The sequence below is a fragment of the Hypanus sabinus genome, chromosome 12 (genome assembly GCF_030144855.1).
Source record: "Hypanus sabinus isolate sHypSab1 chromosome 12, sHypSab1.hap1, whole genome shotgun sequence".
Lineage (NCBI taxonomy): Eukaryota > Metazoa > Chordata > Chondrichthyes > Myliobatiformes > Dasyatidae > Hypanus > Hypanus sabinus.
In genome coordinates, this window is record NC_082717.1 from 27,559,004 (window position 1) to 27,574,410 (window position 15,407).

General features: G+C 39.1%; 1 protein-coding gene across 1 annotated transcript in view; it reads left to right on the top strand.

The window, feature by feature from the left end:
* Window positions 1-15,407, top strand: part of LOC132402717 (ALK tyrosine kinase receptor-like) — a 324,081-nt gene that overhangs the window by 208,364 nt on the left and 100,310 nt on the right. The window contains exon 7 of the mRNA XM_059985678.1: window positions 9,486-9,630. Within this exon, the coding sequence (XP_059841661.1) occupies window positions 9,486-9,630 (145 nt within the window). The remainder of the gene's footprint in view (window positions 1-9,485; window positions 9,631-15,407) is intronic.

The following is a 15,407-nucleotide window of genomic DNA, read 5'->3' on the forward strand; positions in this document are numbered from 1 at the left end:
CATGAAGGAAAATGACAGATCATCCTAACATCTGTTCACTAACATCTCTTTTCAAGTCTGGTCTGTACTGAATACATATTCTGGCTTTATTATTGACATCCACTTCCCAAGAAAAGTGGACAAGGCTATTTCTTGTAACCTTCCCACTCCATCATATCTCTTTAGGCAAAATTAACATGGTTGCAAATCTGTATTTCTGTTAGGCACTCATCAAGATAACAAACCTAATTCATATTATTAGGTTTATTCAGGAATCAGGAAAATGTAAATAAAGGAGAAAGGCAAATCAAATCAGTTAGGGATCAGGAGACCTGGGGAAATACAGACTTTGAAAGTAGTGGCACACACAAAATGCTGGTGGAACACAGCAGACCAGGCAGCATATATGAGGAGAAGCACTGTCGATGTTTCAGAAGGCCAGGCAGCGTCTATAAGGAGAAGCACTGTCAATGTTTCGGGCCGAGACCCTTTGTCAGGTCTCGGTCCGATACGTCGACAGTGCTTCTCCTTATAGATGCGGCCTGGCCTGCTGTGTTCCACCAGCATTTTGTGTGTGTTGCTTGAATTTCCAGCATCTGCAGATTTCCTCATGTTTGCTTTTGAAAGTAGTGGGATAATTTGAAAAAACATATCAATAAATACTATGGGTCCTCAACATTATCAGCAAAAACAACAAAATCGTGCTCAGTCTTTTTCAAGTAGCATCAGCTGAGCACTGATGCACCACCATTTAAGTGTATCAACTTGCCTCATAGGCACCAGGATTGAAAGACCACAGTAAAATATAAATATTAGTTATTTGAAGGAACTAGAGAAGTTGGTAGTTTGTTGTTGGATCCAAGAAACTAAGAGAAGAGACATTCAGCATTATAAATGTCCTTTATGAAGCAAATAAAGAGAAACAGTTTTAATAGGCGGAGAAGTTCATGGCCAAAAGGTAAGCTAATTGCAAACAGAACTGAGGAGACTTGCGGAAATATTTTTATGACAAGACAGAGGGATTACTTAAATAGTTTGCTGAAATTTCCAACCCAAAGACTATCTCAAATTACCTTCCCCAATATTCTGTGCTTGTATGATTTTATGCTCTCATCTATCAGTAAGTAAAAAACTGGACTACCTTTCATGAAGTAAAAGGTTAAGCAGAATACTCATTTTGTGATGAGATTTACCCAATTCCTACTGCTCTTTGTAAATGATAACATAACCACTTTATATCCTCGTACTGTTGCACACTTTAACTTAGTTTGGCAATAACTGACTGCCGCAGACTCCAAAGAAGCAGTGCATTGACTTTCATTCAGCCTTAGAAAGGACAAACAAAGCCCTTGACCTCTTTCTCTTCCTCAGCCTTTTAAGTAGAATTGAGTGGCTAATCAAAATTGTCATATTTCTTCCATTTTGTACTGTATGAACACAACAACAATTTATTTCTCATTTACCTAGGCCTGAAGTACTAACTGAATGAATAAGCTCCATTATAGGTGATGCACCATCAATAACTCTTGGAGACGGGAGGCGAACGATAAGCTTTTATTAGCTGCAAGAGATCACGATTAGCAGCAAGAGACCACCACACAACATCTTGGAGACTGAGGGAGGGAGCAGTGCCTCCAACCGCCTTTATACAGGGGTCTGTGGGAGGAGCCACAGGAGCAGTCAGGAGAGGGGTGTGTCCAGACATATATATAGTTCACCACAATAGGTCTGGTCAAGGCTGTTTCCTGCAACCTTTCCACCCCATCATATCTCTTTTGGCCAAATTAGCATGGTACAGTGCAAGTATGTATTTCTGTTCTGCATTCATCTAGATAATAAACCTAATTCACATCATTAGTCGCTTGAATGCTACTAAAGTTAACCCTCTGGGATTAATTTAACATCAAAGCTACATCATCATATAACATAATGCAAAAGTTATTCTTAACTAAAATACTAAGCACACACCTGTTTTGTTTCTGATTAGGGTAGGATGGGTCTATCAATCTCTGATGACCTTGTTTAATGGAATTCTTAAGCCCTTATAACCTTTATGAATCTGATTTTTCTCATTTCAGAATAATGCATTTGATTGCTAAATTTTTATTGACATTTTTAGATCACTTTTCTATTTTAGCTATTTGGGGATATTTCATTTGGTCTTTTTCTGTCAGTTCATATAGATGAAAACATTAATATAATCTCCAGTATTTCACTGGAATGCTGGATTTAAGTGCAAGAAATTTAAAATCTCTTGCTGAATGAAAGAGAAGAAGCAAGTAAAGAGAATGCAAAGATACACTCACATTACAAGCAATGACTGAGACATAGAAAGGCTGAAGCCACTTAAAGCAGGTGGTCCATAGTGGTCAACAAATTAAATCAAAGTGAATATGGAAATGGTTTTGTGACACCACGATTATAGTATGTCATGGTAAAAACAAAATGCCCAACTTAAAAGACTTATGGATGAAAACTCATCAATAATTTGTTTAATTACATGATATAATAAACAAGATGACTGGTACTCATGGTGAAGCTTCCAGTATTCATTGTTATTACTTCATGCTATTGTCTGCAATTTGCAAATTTCTATATTTTATTGTGAAATGCAGAAATAATAATAATAGTTTTTATCATGATACAGCAGACCCTTGGTGATTAATCTGCCTAGAACTAGCACCACTGAAAGCCAAGGGAAATCACTAGAGCCAACATAGATTTAGCCTTTAAATATACAGAGTTTTTTCCATTTAGTTGCATGAAGCAACATCAATCAAAAGAGTTTATTTATAATTTTCAGTTTCCACTATAATGACATTTCATATTTCCATGTTTTTAATTCCCTGTCTAATGTTTAAAAAGCTATTTAAAAGTTGATGTTTCTGTTCCTGTTCTGCTGCCTGTGATAATGTGATTGGCCTATCTCACCCGTGGTCAAGGAAGGTTCAAAATTTTCCACCATGGCCACAGTGATTTCTTCTCTAGTTTCCCACAATGCCCTAATATTCATTTGCTCAAGCCCTGGAATTTATCCACCTTAATGTCCCTCAAGACTTCCAACATCCCCTCTTCTACCTATGTCATTAGGACCAATGGTTGTTCTCCCTCCCACTTCATAATAGACAATAGGTGCAGAAGTAGACCATTCGGCCCTTCGAGCCTGTACCACCATTCTGAGATCATGGCTGATCATCTACTATCAATACCCGGTTCCTACCTTGTCCCATATCCCTTGATTCCCCATCCATAAAATACCTATCTAGCTCCTTCTTGAAAGCATCCAGAGAATTGGCCTCCACTGCCTTCTGAAGCAGTGCATTCCAGACCCCCACAACTCTCTGGGAGAAAAAGTTTTTCCTTAACTCTGTCCAAAATGACCTACCCATTCTCAAACCTCTGGTGCTGGACTCTCCCAGGATCTGGAACATATTTCCTGCCTCTATCTTGTCCAATCCCTTAATCATCTTATATGTTACAATCAGATCCCCTCTCAATCTCCTTAATTCCAGCGTGTACAAGCCCAGTCTCTCTAACCTCTCTGTGTAAGACAGTCTGGACATCTCAGGAATTAACCTTGTGAATCTACACTGCACTTCCTCTACAGCCAGGATGTCCTTCCTTAACCCTGGAGACCAAAACTGTACACAATACTCCAGGTGTGGTCTCACCAGGGCCCTGTACAAATACAAAAGGATTTCCTTGCTCTTGTACTCAATTCCCTTTGTAATAAAGGCCAACAGAACATAATGTTCTGTGTTTGGTTTAAGTCACCTTGACTCTGGCACCAAGATGGTAACAAACCATCCCGGAGTCTCACCATTTCAGAGTTTCACTCTCAGAAACAAAATACCTGTCTGTTATGCTCACTACTGAGTCGCCCCGTCGTTATCATTTGTTGCCTGTTTTTGTGCACTTGCTGCCCTTCCTCTTCCCTGCTGGTGCTTTCCTCACAGCTATCCTCCCCTAAATGAAATCTCAGCAATATACTAGTTTGAAAGGGGAATATATTTAGGGAACTCCTGCCACACCTGTCTGCACTTCTTGTCCTTCTTGGTAGTTGTCCTATCTCTTTTTTTTTCTCTATACCTGCAACTTGTCTAACTTGCTAAATTTTCAGGAAGTTCAGGGAGTTCAGCATTGTTAAAATCAGCAAGTGTTCCTATTCTTACTGTTAAGTGTTGCCAAATACATAAATTCAAACACAGAACGCAGAAAGGAAAATCAAAAGGTTTGATCAGCAGAACTCAAAGTCAGGCGTTACAGTACTGTTGTGGTTAGCACAATGCTTTACAATGCCAGCTGTACGATTGGGGGTCAATTCTATTGGCTGTTTGTAAGGTGTTCGTATGTTCTGTCTGTGACCACGTGGGTTTCCTCTGAGTGTTCCGATTTCCTCCCACATTCCAAAGATGTACAGTTGGGGTTGCTGAGCTGTTGGCATCAGAAACATGCAGACACTAGCGGGCTACCCAGCACAATCCACTCTGACTTAATTTGACACAAACAATGCATTTCACTGTATGCTTTGATGTTTATGTGACAAATAAAGCTAATCTTTAATCTTTAAAGTCAAACGAGAAGGGGAATCAATAGCAGGGTGTGCACTGGAACTTATGCTATGTTGTAATGTCAGTGTGCATTATATAGCTTTCATTGATTTGAAATTGGATTTTGGAAAAAATTGAATGAGCTTTGGCTGTAATAGAGCAGGCTGAATGCTACCATTCCTGGATAAATTTCTGAGCACTGTTCAACAAGGAATAATACAATAGGAGAGCTAAGTTCTCACTCTCAATTGAACATTGGAAAAGACAGAATGAAAGAAGGTGGCCACTCAGTTACAAAGAATGAGAAAGGACAAAAACACAGGTATTATTATATTAAATTAAGTCAATGGAATAAAAATCTATTGCACTCAGAGAATTCAACAGCTTCAATGTCATCACCATTCATAAAGTGGATGATAGTAAAAAGGGAAAACGAGTCGGAAAGAGCATTCCTGAAGCTGATTAAGAGACAGCAATTCAGTTTGTCCAATAAATTTATTAAACAATAAACATAAGCAATGGTAGTAAAGCTGCAAATATTTGTATAGCAACCATAAATGTCAATACTTCCTTGAGTAATAGAAAATTATAAACAATTTAATTTAGTTTGTGGTCATCACTATTTCTCTACTTTTAAAGAATCTATTTGGTCTTAGCGTATCTCGGAAAAGTAATTTCCAACAAGTAACAGAGGAACAATAATTATAAATAAGAGCTGTTGAAATAAAACAATTGCAAGATAGAAATACACCTAAATGGGTCAGCCACCTAAATGTATCAGCTGAGATGTTTGTACTAGGACTGAATGGCTTGGGCACCTGACGAATGGGTATTGATTCACTAACAGACTGTGCTGGGATAAATGTGGAGATGATTCTGTAAATAAAAATAATGTTTTAACCTCTGGGAAAAATTGACAGAAATTGTTACAGAATGGGCAGAACAATCAGAATCCATAGGCCAGTTGATCATGAGACAGCGGTGTTCATATTGCTTCATGGCAGCTTGCCGATTCGGAAGCTTCAGTCGGATTAATGCCGCTCGTGGGCAGTTACCTGCTTCTTCAGAGGCAGCTCTTAACAGGACAACTTCTTGGCCATTCTGATCGCTCTTAGTTATAGCAATCAAAATGCTAGTCAATGTCACCGATTGAAGTTATCACCTCCTTAAGGGATGATTGCTGTCTACCTATTCCAAAGCATGTCACCAGAAGATGTCACTTGTGCCCATGTAATTAGTCATATATGGTTAGAAGGGAGGTTAGGGATGTAATAACTACATGCTCAGGGAATTATTCCTCTGAAAAACATTCTGGAGTTTTCACATGGTGCAAAGTGTTTATCCAAGAAATATCCATCGAAAACTTTAGAATCTTGTCATGTCCATAGCCTTGTCTTCTTTGAGAAAGTTATTAACTTACAAGTAACAAAGATATTTGTTGCAACACTGGATTAACTAATTACATTGAACCACAAATAGTCCAAAGGTATCACAATGCAAGACTGTATGATAAGGGTTATGAGTGTTGTGTATGCAGTCAAGCACTGGTATAGTGGTCCTAGTGAAGAACAGTTATCGACATGTAATTCCTCATTTGATTTGAGGAACAACATTCCATTGTGAAACAAGTGCGTTATATTAGATCTCCTACAACTTCCTCTATGCTTCATTCCCCCACCCTTCAATGTCTACAGGTCCCATCGTTCTTCTTTCCACCTCTTTTCCCTCATTATGCTCGAGTCACACTATTATAAGGTGCAACGTTCCCAGTTCAGATGGTGGTGACATCTTCCACCAAACAGTCAGCCATTCCTCCGCTGCACAATCTCGTATTGCAGTGGAGCATCACAACGTCCACAGGCTTCCCATCTCTCAGGGTGGGACATCTGCTCGCTTGAACCTGTGCAAGGTTAAATGGAAAACAAGGACAGCACTCCATTCAATGAAATGGAAGAAATCAGTTCCCATTAAAGAGATGACTGGAGTACATAGTTAGTTTAAGTCTGTTCTGAAGCAGTTTTTAAAAGTGTGTGTTATACTGTTCTTCACTGGATTTCACACTTTTTTTAGGAGGTCTCAGCTGATTCTGAGCTTTGACAGCTCGTGAGCTCAGGGGCCCTTCCACAGTACTTATTCCAATAAAGCCCCTGAATGTGTTGGTGGCTGTCTTGTGCATCTATTCTCTGAACTCATTATGATAGTTTAAAACTAATTAAGGCTTAGAGTTCAACATGGACCTCTTCAAAAGTTTACTAAGACTAAGCATACAGCACAAATAACATAACATATGGTAACAGTAAATAATGTGGCATAAGTTATTACAGAAATATACTAAAGATTACATGATAGGGAATGCTACAAAATATGTGCTCTGTAGTCTTAACACAATTTCACTTCTTAACTGTGGTTTTAACTTACTGACCTCCATATATAATCACTCCAGTGAACCTTTCCTGAACCAGTGGTCATCCTCGTGGTGATTCCCTTTAACCTGAAATATCATTCCTTCTTCAATCCTAAATTCTGTTGAACATCTGGTGATCAGTCCAGAGGAATGTGATTGCAGTACCGCGGTGTGGGTAAACCCCGCCTGCTGCACTCCTGCAAGTTGGGAAGTTTGACTTCCCCTCCCCTCCATACTTTAGAATACAAAATAAAACCTATTGCAGCTTTCTTGTTCCTCTAGATCAAGAAAAGGGGAAGGGAGAGGGGAGGGATGAGGAAGCGCTAGAGACACATTCTGTAATGATCAATAAATCCATTGTCTGGAATCAAGTAACATTGCCTGGTGCCTCAGGACAGGGTATGTTCGAACCCGCATGCCACCCACCTCCCCCCAACCCCCCCCCCCGCCCCTGGCACTCCTCCTCTGCCACCTGTCCCACACCCTCATCATTCCAAACATCCTTTGCTCCCTCCAGATTTACAAATATGCTCTCCACTCCACATTGACCTGCGCAGTACTGAGCAAGTCTTCAGCACCCTTGCTATATATACGTGCCTAAGTGCTGTATGTCTTGTTGATCGTCACACTACAGGGATTCACCAATAGATACTACAGTCAAAATCCAGTTGTATCCTTTTATTTGTTTGCATGAATGGCTTTTTCAGCATTTTCCCTCAGTTTATGCCTGACTTTAAAATTTCATCATCTAACCACTTATTTCCTCCAGGCATGCTAGAACCAACTTCTTCGTTCATACACCTTTACAAAAAAACAAAGGGTGCATTTTCTGGAGATGACTTTGACTGGAGTGAATCCCCTGTTAGAAGAGAAGAGTTTGGCCAAAGGCCAGTGAAAGATTTGTCACAGTGACTGCTCACATTTCACCCAAAGAACTGGCAGGGTTTTGAATTACTCACTTTATTATTCTGTGGTACAATTAAAGGTGCCTTAATCTTATAACTAATTGATTCCTTTCATGCAATTCAATTAATTTTATATTTGTGACCTTCTAGGCAATTGTTTCATATCTTCGTTACTTTGTGCAGAAAATTTATTCTGGGTCGATTGTTAATAAGTTGAAGCCAATGTTGCTTTGTTGTGAATTCCCCTACCTTACTGAAGAATAGTGAGATCCATCTGTTGCTGTGAACATCTCAAACTGTTTAGCCTTACCTTTCCTGTTCACTTCAGTCTCTTTCTTGGTACACTTTATATTTATTTCTGTGAATCACCACAAAATGTACTTTAAGTCAAGTGTAATTTTCTCAAGAAGGAATATCAAAACTGGCCAGAACTTTTCAAATTAAGTCTAATCAGCACTTTGTAATGTAAGCAATATTCCTTTTTATGTTCAACCATAACAGCAAGAATAGATTAGTATTGTGGAGCCAACTGTGTCACTAAATTTACAACCCTTACTCTAAACACTCTAGCAAATTAATGCTTAGTGAACTGCATTTCCATTAAAAGTAAAATTCTTATTTAATTTTTATAACTCATAAAATCTTGTGTCCTCTAGAACGGATTTGTTTGCGTGTTTGAGATTTGTTCAGTGATGCTTTTATTCGGTTTGATGACCTAGTTAACTACTGCTACACCATATTGAAGAAGAATATCATTGACGGTCAAGTGCTTTGAAATATTCTAAGTACGTTGGCCTTCATTAGTTGGGCGATTGAGTTCAAGAGGCACGAGGTAATATTGCAATTCTGTAAAACTCTGGTTAAACCACATTTGAAATATTGTGTTCAGTTCTGGTTACCTCATTATAGGAAGTTTGGGGAAGTTTTAGAGAGGCCGCAGAGGAGGTTTACCAGAATGTTGCCTGACTTAGTGGACACGTCTGAAGAGAATAGGTTGAGTAAGCTATGGCTTTTCTCTTTGAAGAGGAGTAGGTTAAGAAGTGACTTGACAGAAGTGTTCAAGATGATAAGTAGCATAGATAGAGTGGACAGCCAGAGACTTTTTCTCAGGGCAGAAATGGTTAATACGAGAGGCATAACTGTAAGGTTTTTTGAGAAAGTTTTGGGGGAGGTGATGGCAGAGGGAGGTTTTGTTTTACACAGAGTTCATAGAACACACTGCCAGAGGTGATGGTAGAGGCAGCTATATTAGTGACATTTAATAAACTCTTAGATAGGCACATGCATGAGAGAAAAATGGAGGGCTATACGGGAGGGGATGATTAGATTTATCTTTGAGTTAGGTTTCAAAGGCTGAAAGACATGTACTGTGCTGTACTGTTGGCAGTATTTACTCTTCACCAATCTGCAGGTAGCCTAGTATCACACAACCTTCAGTAACAAGAATACCTTTATATATGAATGGTCCAAATAATTAAAATAGTGTTTTTTTTTTCATTTTAAAAACAAATTCTCACTTCTGCAGGCACTGATAACTTCCTAATTCAGACTTTGAACTAGAGAAAACTTTCCAGATGCCAAAAATAAATTTCATTTAATTTCCTTTAATCATATTTAACATTGTACTTGGTCTCTGAAATGTTCCAGATGGACAAGGGAAAACCAGTCCCACTAGTGATAGCAGCAGGTGGAGGAGGCAAAGCCTATCTGAGTAAGGATTCCAGTTTCCCTGAAGAGATGTTAGAAACTGATTCTTCTGTTCCTGGAGTGAATGGCAGATCAGGTGCTGCGGGTGAGTAGCCTCCTTCAGTAGATTCTTTTGGTCAAAAGACTTCACAATATTCCTTGTTTTTGCCCACTGTGCACATTTCAAAACCACTTCATCTATATCCTGTATTTTGCCAAAAGCAATATTTTATCCACTCGGGAATTTCTGCCTGTGTTTTCAGTACTGAAATATTCTCCTCTGCTCAGAGCTCTGGAATCTCTGGGGAGTTATCCTTGATGTTACAGAAAAGGTCAAGCACTTTTTTTTTAATTCAAGAAGATTACTGCAAGGCAAAGAGACATGGCACTTTCATCTATCTTTCACTTATCCATACCGTTCAGTCATGGATCATACATTGCTGAAAAAGAAGCACACAAAATCAGATTTCTATTTACACTTTGATAGTTTTTCTCTGCGTTTTATAAAACAAATATACGTATAATAATGCTTTAATATTTTGAACTTTATCTGAAAATAAACAGAGTTTATCTTGTGAATGAGATCAGGCACTAATTCTAGAAAGTTCGAATTTCTTTTTTTTCTGAGAATGCTGAGCAGATTTATTTAACCATGGAGGGAATTATTCAATCTGACGTCATTTATTCTCCACACTCATTAATTTTTCAGCAAAAATTATGGATATATAAGAATGTTTTCTATTGTTATTATCTGCCTATGCTATTTTCCCTATAATTTTTGCTTCTGTAAGCCTCACAGTAAGTTTAAGAAGCATTTCACTCGTTATCTAAAGAATTGTAATGTTCCTATGTCATGGGACTTGGCAAACGAATCACATTGTGAAATTCCTTTATTTGTATTGATCTAAATGTTTTAGCCCTAGATCTTACTATTATCTTTATAATTATCTAACATAGATTGCTGGTACATTATATCTCATTTCACCAATTCATGGTTAATTTGTAAAGTCACAGGTTCTCTGCAAGCCTCCCCACCGTATTATTGTTGTTATTGTGGCGACCTATTTCCTGGCGCATCCGAACCGACTCACAATTAGATAGCCTACTGGGGACCTTTCGCGTGTGAGTCGGTTTGGATGCGCCAGGAAATGGGTCGCCACATAATTCACCACCAGTAGGCTATCTAATTGTGAGTCGGTTCGGATGCGCCAGGAAATGGGTCGCCACATAATGTCATATACATTGCAAATCCCAGTTTAAATAAAATCACTGCACCACGGTTACTCCAAATGCAGCTTGTAAATATTATTTGAGGTGACTTAAATTAATCATGTGGACCCTGTAACTAATCAGCTCTGAGCTAATATCTGCTCTATGGCTTGAAATCTATATCCTTCTATCAGTGATCAATTACAATAGACACGGCATGTAGTGCATTGTGCCCTGAACTAAATGACCCAGATGTAAGTCTGAATCTCTGTTGACACTTTAACACCGTTTCCTCTGAAGAAGAGCCATTAATGGCTTTAGTTAATCTACGACAAAACATTTAATCATTAGGAGAAAGGGAAAATTGGTGTCGGATTGTACTTCCACTGTAACACGCAAAATGCTGGAGTAATTCAGCAAGTCAGGCAGCATCTGTAAAGGGGGATAAGTAGTTGACATTTTGGGCCAAGAAGCTTCATCAGGTCCTGGCCTTCGACTGTTTATCCCTCTCCATAAAACCGACCTAACCTGCAGAATTCCTCCAGCTTTTTGCGTGTGTTGCTCAAGATTTCCAGCATCTGCAAAGTCTCTTGTGTTTGTATTTCTACTGCTAATTTATTGAAAAGAGGCTGAGCTAACCAACATCAAGTACAATCTCACATATATTCATTATTTACTTCCCAGAGGATGCTCATTTATGTTATCTGCTTCAACGGTTGTGACGATAATTTGTTCCAGAAACCTTGTGCTGGATTAGCATTTTTGTTTACTCAGAATCTCTCAATGCTTGGCTTTCAATTGCTCATTATTGACAGCATTATAAATATAAATAAGAATTTGTGTGATTCAGTTTGTAACCTTAGACAACAAAAAATAAAAGAACTGAAGATGGAGACTAATTTCTGAGTAACTTGAAGATGCTTCAGACGCTTCAGTTTTGAGAATAAATCTCTTACCAGATAGGTTGCATTTTTCTTACTGTCCTAAGTCAGAAGATTTACTAAAATGCACTGGGTTTAATTTTGTTCCTATAATGTTTTCTTGTTAAAAAAAAATCTGTAATTTATAACTTACTCTTGTTTTCTTGTGAGCGCTGCTTATACGATGCTATATCCAAGTAAGATTTTCATGGCAAAAGTGCATGCACGTACTTGTGCATGTGACAATAAACTACACTTTGAATGATAGAGGTTGTTCTGTGCAGAATGCTATTTGGGTCTGTGATGTGGTGTGGCCAAAGAGGAAAATCACTGCATATCCCAGCCCAAATTTCTTTTTAACTGTGAACACAAGGAAATCTGCAGATGCTGGAAATTCAAACAATGCACACAGAATGCTGGTGGAACACAGCAGGCCAGGCAGCATCTATAAGGAGAAGCACTGTCGACGTCCTGACGAAGGGTGTCAGCCCGAAACGTCGATAGTGCTTCTCCTTATAGATGCTGCCCGACCTGCTGTGTTCCACCAGCATTTTGTGTGTGTTCTTTTTAGCTGTGCCTTCATTGGGCACAGAGTCGGGAAGTCATGTTGCAGCTTTACATAATTTTGGCTAGTTCATATTTGGAATACTGTGTGCAGTTCTCTTTTCCCCATTACAGGAATGATGTGGAAATCCTGCAGAAGGGGGCTGAAGAGATTAGCCAGGGTGCTGCCTGAATTCCAGAATATTGTCTATAAGGGGAAGCTGGAGGAACCAGAGTTGAGGGGATACCTAATGGAGTTTATAAAATCATAGATAGGTCAGATAGTTATAATTGTTTCACCCTGGGCAGAGGTGTCAAAAGCCAGAGAATGTAGCTTTAAGGTGCGATGATAAAATTTTAAAGAAAACGTGCAGGGTAAGTTTTTATACTCAGAACATGCTAGGTGCTTAGGTGCCTGTGGAGGATGGCATGGTAGCGGCACGCAAGATGTATTTGGACAGGCACATGAACATACAGGGAATGGAGGGATATGGATCATGTGCGGGGAGATTAGTTTAGTTTAATTTGGCATCGTACTCAGCACAGACATCATATGCTGAAGGAGCCTGTTTCTGGGCTGTACTGTTCTATGGTCTTTAAAAGGCACCTGTTTCGGGTTGAATTCTTCCAGCCTGCCTCTAATATTAACAAGATCATTGTTGTTGTTATTCCTCTTCGTGCCTTGTGGCACATCGGGCAGGAACCTTGCCGATTCTTTAGCATTTGGCTGTTTTTTATGAGGCCGAGTTGCCAACTCGACTCTCAACCCAGAACAGATGGAAAGCATGCAAGAAGCTGGCCAGATTCGAAGCCAGAACCACTCGTCTCGAAGCCCAGTGTGGATGCCACTACACCACTGCATTTTAACAAGATTAGTTTATATAGATATGCTTGTAAACAAATAAGGTTGTGACACGACTTAAAAAGGGTGAAATAGCAAACTTAAATATTTGATATTTTCATGTATGAAGCATTTATAAAGGGGTGAGATGTAGATTAATTAATGACATAGAGTTGATTATAAAGTGAGAGAAAACAAACAATAAAGGGTAAATTAGTGAGGATTATAAAATGGGACAATGAGTAAATAAAAAGGAACTCCAAATGAACATCAACCAATAGAAAATGATGAGGAAGGACTAAGTATCAATACCATCACTAGAGACTTGAAATCAGATAATTGTGATCTAGAAGGCTTGCATCCTAGCATCCCTGAAGAAATGGGTACAAAGAGTTTACATAAGTTATAAACTTCCAGAGATTCTGTAGAAGTGCTAGAGGATAGAAAAACTGCCACGATGATGTACAACTCAAAAAAGGAGGAAGACAAAGCAGTAAGTGTCACATTTAACCAGCAAGGAAAAATAAAAATAGATTATTAACAAATGCAGCACATTGATTGAGTGAATCAAGTTGGTTGAGGCAGTCTTGAGGAGGACTTTGTGGAATGCATCAGCGGTGGCTTTCTTGAACAGCATGTTACTGAACCTACTGGGGAATGTGCTATCTTAGATCCGATCCTGTGCAATGAGACAGGTAAACTTAGTGATCTTGTAGTTAGGGATCCTCTTGGAAAGAGTGATCACAGTATGATTGAGATTCTAATACAAATGGAGAGTGCAATAGTTCGATCTAAGACTACAATGGGATGCGGGACAATTTGGCTAGAGTAGTCTGGGAACACAAGCTATATGGTGGGACAGTTGAGGAAGAGTGGAAGACTTTTAAAGAGATTTTTCATGATACTCAACAGAAGTATATTCCAGTTAAAAGCAGGGATAGTAAGGATGGGGAGAACCAGCCTTGGAAAACTAAGGAAATAAAAGAAGGCATTAAACTAGAACTTGTGTGTATGAAGTCGCCAAGTGTAGTGGGAAACTGGAACACTGGGAAAACTTTAAAAAGCAACAAAGAACCATTAAGCGAGCAATAAAGAAAAGGAAGAGAGATTATGAAAGTAAACAAGCACAAAATATAAAAATGGATAGTAAAAGTTTTGATAATTATATTAAGTTAAAAAGGGTGGTTAATGTGAATGTAGGTCCCTTGGAGGACGAGAAGGGGGAATTGATATTGGGTACTGAGGAAATGGCAGAGGCTTTGAATGACCATTTTGTGTCGGTCTTCACGGTGGAGGACATATCTAACATGCCAAAGAGAAATGTTATGGATGTGATGGGAGGTGAGGACCTTGATGCAATAGTTCTCACTAAAGAGGTAGTGCTGAGCAAACTTGCGAGCCTGAAGATGGATAAGTCCCCTGATCCTGATGGAATGCGTCCTAGAGTACTGAAAGAAATGACAGAGGTTATAGTAGAGGCTTTGGTGACAATTTACCAAAATTCTCTGGATTCTGGGCAGATTCCGATGGATTGGAGGATGGCAAATGTCACACCACTGTTCAAACAAGGATGTATGAAAAAGGCAGGTAACTATAGGCCAGTTAGTTTAACATCTGTTGTTGGGAAAATGCTAGAAGCTATCATTAAGGAAGAAATAGCAAGGCATCTGGAAAGAAATGGATCAATCAGGCAGATGCAGCATGGATTCAGCAAAGGCAGGTCTTGTTTGGCAAACTTAATGGAGTTCTTTGAGGATATAATGTGCGCAGTGGATAGAGGGGAACAGAAGGACGTTGTTTACTTGGATTCCAGAAGGCGTTTGATAAGGTGCTGGATAAAAAACTTATCCATAAGATAAGGATGCATTGAGTTGGGGGTGATGTATTAGCATGGATAGATGATTAGTTAACCAACAGAAGGCAGAGAGTCGGGATATACGTGTGTTACTCTGGTTGGCAATCAGTGGTGAGCGGAGTGCTGCTGGAGTCGGTTCTGGGCTCGCAACAGGTTGTGATGTACATTAACAATCTGGAAGAGGGGACCGAGAGTAGTGTATCTAAGTTTGTTGATGATACTAAATTAAGTGGAAAAGGAAATTGTGCGGAATATACAGAACATCTGCAGAGAGATATAGATAGTTTAAGTGAGTGGGCAATGGTCTGGCAGATGGAGTACAATGTTAGTAAATGTGAGATCATCCACTTTGGAAGGAAAAATGAAAGAGCAGATTAATATTTAAATAATTTTTTTAAATAGCAGCATGCCGCTGTGCAGCGGGGCTTGGGAATGCTTGTGCATGAATCACAAAAGGGTGGTTTACAGGTGCAGCAGGCTATTGAGAAGGCAAATGGAATGTTGGCTTTCATTGC